We start from the raw sequence: 5,950 nt of genomic DNA, 5'->3' as shown, positions 1-5,950 counted from the left end.
GTACATATAGATGAAATATACTTAATGAAATATTTTATTAAGCATATTTCATACGAATGCATTGTATAATTTTCACATTATTTTATATTAAATAAATTATTTATGAAATATTATGTATACTGACCATGCTTACCAGTGTATAAGAGTGGATAAAACAGTTGCAAATTGATAGTTGATCGCGGGTTCGTATCTCATTAATGAGAATCAATATTTGGTTGGCTATTTTGGTTTCTCATAGTAGCAGAATGGATTCTTGAACCAAACCGTAGGATTAATCGAATAAGGCAATGCAACACTTAAGCAATCTGCCTGGATTAGGGAATGCCTACCGGGAAGAGCTTCTATGAGAAACGACTCTATTTAAGTGCTAGACGNATTGTGCGATTATTTTCATATAATTAAAATTAATACGTATTTATTTTTTAGAAAATACAAGGGAAGCGGCGCATCCACCGCTTCCAATGACGGCACGCCACTGGTACAATATGATTCTTCGCTACTAATAATTGTGTTTTCATTGCAACATAATCTTATACAGAAAACGCAATTATTTCCTGTCACTTGTTTTCTATATTGCTCAATTCTATAATGTTTTTATTACTGTAATTCTCATGGTGTAAGGTAAGACATGAGCGATCTCCCACGAAAAAGATGCCTCTCGAGAGGGGTTTTTACGGGAAACTTGCCCGTCTTTAAATGTTAGACAGGTGAAGACAACTCCACGACCAATGTTCTTGATGTACACGGCCACTGATAAAAAATTTGAGAAAGAGATTCATTATTATGAGGAAGGTGTTAGAACTATATTGCTCCTTATTAAGAAATGCTAGAAAAAATCAAAAAACAAAGAATTCTGGATATTATTTTATGACTCTGTTTTCTTATTATTCCATTTATAAGATTACTCATTTATAAAAATACGGGCTCGCCCACGGAATTATCTTTAATGAAATTATAATATGCACTAGTCGCTACGAAAATGTCAGGAGATTCTTCGTATTCATAAACGCCTCCACTCATTACTCCAATAAGGAGTTGATTACCGCAGTCATCTGTGTAAATTAATGGAGAACCCGAATCACCCTGAAAAATAACGGAGAAAAGATTAATTAAATAATTTACATTATGTTAAATTTAATCAATTAAACAATTCTTACGGGCATTGCATGAATTCCTGGTGTTTTCGTTAGAATCTCTTTACCGGTCAGAGTAATGTTAAAGAAATATTTATATGGTCTCGGATGTATTAATCGTACGTCAGCGACAATAAGATTTATTGCTTTATCTGTAGGATCTAAATTATTACATTCAAAACATTATATTATGTAATTTCATCAATTATAAATTTGTTTGTCCATTAATTAAAACACATACACAAAACCGCGCGCGCTAATATACAAGGTATATCGAAATTTGTGGCGTAGTAAACACTAGTATTGTGTTTTATTCCAAAGACACATGGCAAATTGACTACGCCACAAATATAAAACAGGACACGGTTTCAAAAAGAAAATATATCGAAATATTGAAACCTGTCCAAACCGGAACCTGGATAAAACGGAAACCTCACATCGATCGCGGGTTAGTATCTCATTAACGAGAATCAATATTTGGTTGGCTATTTTGGTTTCTCATAGTAGCAGAATGGCTTCTTAGACCAAACTGTAGGATTAATCGAATAACGCAATGCAACACTTAAGCAATCTGCCTGGATTAGGGAATGCCTACCGGGAAGAGCTTCTATGAGAAACGACTCTATTTAAGTGCTAGACGTGAAGAAAAGCCGGTAAACTTCACTCTGTTAGCCTCTTGTACAGGCGCCAACCCACGACTAACGACCAATGTTCAGTTATTTTCAGTGGCATAGCGTGGGTGTCAGCCGCCCGGGGCGGAGGAAAATTTCGCCGGCCCCTTATTTAGGTATCTCAATTTAAAAGACTAAAATTCAGTTTCGTCGCAGAATAAGTAATGAAAAATTCCGTGCTAGTGTTGCCACCTTTTTAAAATCGCTGACCCGGACGGCAGGTGAGGTTTGTTCGAACAGAAGTTCCAGACGCATGTGTATATCATTTTGCAATGCGAAGAATAATTTGTAGTGAATGCCGGTTCTAAATCAGTTACAATTAGCGACTAGGGAGACTTGTATAGGAGTAACGCAAGTGACCTAGCTCTATTGAGGTGTATATGATTACGAATGAATCGTACAAGCTAAAATAAAAAAAAAGTTCGACAGGTCGCGCGAGATATCCCCGGACGGCGAGTCGGGGGATAAAATATGAAATGATTCAAATTATTACAAGATATTATTTATTGTGAAATTTTGCTGCCCCCTAAAAAGTGCCGCCCGGGGCGGGCTGCCCCTGCCGTCCCCCCACGCTACGCTACGCTACTGGTTATTTCATCCACTGTAAAGATGAATTTAGCTGATTAACTCTAATTGCATTGGATGAAATTAACAAGTATATTTAATTAAATTAATTACACAATTTAATACTAATTTGGATGACTGTAAGAGATTAATTGATAAAACAATATTTACTTACTTGGTCCTATCCATCCCCAACCCGCCATTTTCGCATGCCCATGTACATATGATCTCTGTCTAACTGGTAATGCAATTGGATTAACATCACACAAATCAGAAACAGACTGCTTCAAAATTAAAAGTCCAATATCATTAATATTTGTTCCTTGGAAGTCCGGATGCAAGACTTTTCTATCGAAGTAAACTAATTTTCCATTAAATTTATTAACATCGCATATTCTTCCTTCAAGATCTTCGACGGCGGTTCTAAGTTAAATAATTAAAACAATATTGAAATTAGTAACACGCAACATTTATTTCGAGTAAATTAATCAGTTATTCTAATTGATACACGACCTTCTTGCCACAGGAGATGGACTTTCGTGTTAAATATTAGAAAGAAACCGAATAATATCCTAAAATAAATCGGCAGTAAAATTTGACGTATGCTCAACTTATCGTTCTGGAAGGCACAAGTTCGGATCTATGTCAAAAGTCTTAGCAATTTTTCGTGGAAAATCTGACTGAAAACCAGACTGAAAAAAGTATTGGGTAGATTTCCCAATACTTTTTTCATCTCTGTGATAACCACAGAGATGAAAAAGGTTTGGAAACAGTTTGAAAAAAGTTTGGAAACAGGTACAAGGCTATCGTAGGAGTGTCAGGTACAGTACTTGATGAAATCCGGGACAAAATGAGTTCTTCCCGAAAGATCTGGGATGCTTCTATTTCAGGACATGCAATTGATTTGTATTTTTACAGACGAAATACATTTAAAACAATTTTTCGAAAAGAAAAAGATATTTCGTTGTAGAAACAGTTTACAAAAGAAAGTCCTGCTGTTGATAGGTGGCAATACTTGAAAACTGGGTCATGAACTGTCTGTATGTAGTTCACAGCATGATGTCCGTGATGTTTCAGACGCTCTTTTTGCAAGGGTAGAAATAGAGCACGCTGAAGTGTGATCTCAAATTAAAATTATTACGGTGTTGGGTAATGAAGATCTTAATAAAATTAAAGACGGTATAGAAGCAGCCACATATTACAGTATCCAAATGGATTGTACTCCTCGCAATTCTTACAAGGAACGAACTTCAATAATTATTAGATACGTAAATTTGAATATAAAAATATTTTAGGGCCCCTAAAGTTTCGTGCACCCGGGCCTCTTTATAGAGAATACCGGCCCTGATTGACGGAATAAAATAACGCAACACACGATCCATCTGCCATGGGAGAAGTGCCTCCCGAAGAAGTTTCTACGAAACTGGCCCATATTTAGTTATTACACATGTGAAGAAAACTCGATAAGGCACGAATCCACTCGTCAATTCATAAGTTCCACGTAGACTTACCCATATAACATATGAGCTGCGCCAATTGCCGTTTGTGTTGTAATCATGGAAAATGCACCACGATATCTTGTCAAATGGAAAATAGCCATCTGAAAAGTTTAAGAATTATAATACCAAAATTAATTACAANTAACAATATTAAGCCGAGTTTTCTTATTTCAACTCTGATTTTGCTGTTATTAAAATAAATTTTAAACTCGTTAAAGATTCTTAATGTAACAAAAATGAGGCCCCATTGACTTCAATAAGTCCTAGGCCCCGAATAACCTAAATTCGCCTTTGTGTAACACAGTCACTTTCCGTATTTGTACACAGCACTCGGCACTAACGGCATCAAGTGGATAAACAAGTTGTTTGGACTGTTAAAAGGAAAATCAGTGTTCATACTGGGATATTTTAAAGCAAGTTTTTGTGATTTCTTGTGTTAATAATTTACAGAAAATTCATTAACATACGCCATTTCATAATGAAAGTTAGATTTACCCCTTCGATTTACGCTTGTACCTCTAGGTGTACATGTATCCCCGGTTGAGAACTACTGATTTAGAGTCTCGTCTGTAATCCGGCATAAATCGGACGGCAGTGTCGAATTATTGAATTTTACATACATGTATTGTATGTGCTGTATAGTAAAAACACGCTCGGTTCATATATTTGGGTATCATATAAAGTATGAAACAATTTCATCCACATTGTTTTGCAGACTTGCAGCAAACAACCAGCTACCGGCATCATACATCAATCTCTATTAGATGCATCGACCAGCATTTTTTAAAAAACGAACAATTATTTATTGTGATATTGTCACAATGAATAATTCGTTTCGGGTCCTAGGGCTTATTGAAATCCAATGGGGCCCCATTTTTTGTTAATACAAATAATACTATAAATTATCATTATTATAATATTATTAATATTAACTATTTTTTATTATACGATAAGTGTTTATTGTTAATGGAAAGTTTTAAAAATTTATGATAATAATTCAATTTTTGTGGACCCTTCACATTTGGGAGGCCAGGTTTAAGCCCTATTAGTTCGTATGTATTGCAATAGATCCAATTAATACGTAATTATTAAAATTTTAAATACAACAATTTTATGCAATCTTTGTTTATATTATACGGGAAAACAGAAATTTACCACTCAGCAATAATCACACCACTTGGTTTCTGGAATACAGTCGACCCCCCTATAAGATATAGATACGTTTCAATTTATTAGGAATCCGATTTCTTACAAGTCGTTCCAATCACAGCCCGACACGTGTCAAGTTTACGGACTACGGCTGATTNCCTGGCCTCTTTATACAGAAGACGGCCCTGATTGACGGAATAAGATAACGCAACACATGATCTATTATCTGCCATGGGAGAAGTGTCTCCGGGAGAAGTTTCTACGAAAAATGGCCCTATTTAGTTATTACACATGTGAAAAAAACTCGATAAGGCACGAACCCACATCCCACTCGTCAATTCATAAATTACGCGTAAACTTACCCATTTAACATATGAGCTGCGCCTATTGCCGTTTGTGTAGTAATCATGGAAAATGCACCATGATATCTTGTCAAATGGAAAATAGCCATCTGAAAAGTTTAAGAATTATAATACCAAAATTAATTACAATTAAAGTTTCTATTTAATTAATATTTACGTCTAAACAATTTGCTTAACTTACTATGTACGGAAAATCGCCATTTTTGGCCGCAGTACCTCCAACTATTCTTTTCATAATTGCTGAAAATTTCGATAAATTATTCTCATCTACATATTGGTGTGTAATAAACTGTTTGTAACTTACTTGAATGAGTTCCATTCACAGTGGCAGAGACATTAAAACAGTAGATTAAATACATGAATACAAAAATATTTTTTAGTCTGAAATAAACAATAATTTATAACAAAACACAATAAATATATAATAATGCTCTTAAATTGAATAATTTATTACCTGAAAAAATATTCCATCTTTACAATCGAATAACGCAATGCAACACTTAAGCAATCTGCCTGGATTAGGGAATGCCTACCGGGAAGAGCTTCTATGAGAAACGACTCTATTTAAGTGC

General features: G+C 34.9%; 1 protein-coding gene across 1 annotated transcript; it reads right to left on the bottom strand.

The window, feature by feature from the left end:
* Positions 1 to 909: 909 nt before the first annotated feature.
* Positions 910 to 5,849, bottom strand: LOC111639037 (chymotrypsin-2-like). Its single transcript, XM_023384814.1, has 7 exons — positions 5,833 to 5,849; positions 5,683 to 5,759; positions 5,560 to 5,618; positions 5,379 to 5,467; positions 2,544 to 2,791; positions 1,158 to 1,294; positions 910 to 1,083 (listed from the first exon to the last, which is right to left on the bottom strand). Exons 1-7 carry the CDS (start codon positions 5,847 to 5,849, stop codon positions 910 to 912), a joined length of 801 nt encoding a protein of 266 aa, XP_023240582.1.
* Between the last annotated feature and the right edge of the window lie 101 nt (positions 5,850 to 5,950).

Source organism: Centruroides sculpturatus, unplaced genomic scaffold (assembly GCF_000671375.1).
Source record: "Centruroides sculpturatus isolate CEXI.00-Female unplaced genomic scaffold, Cexi_2.0 scaffold1187, whole genome shotgun sequence".
NCBI lineage: Eukaryota > Metazoa > Arthropoda > Arachnida > Scorpiones > Buthidae > Centruroides > Centruroides sculpturatus.
Note: the sequence above shows the minus strand (reverse complement) of the source record. Positions and strands in the feature narration are given on the sequence as shown.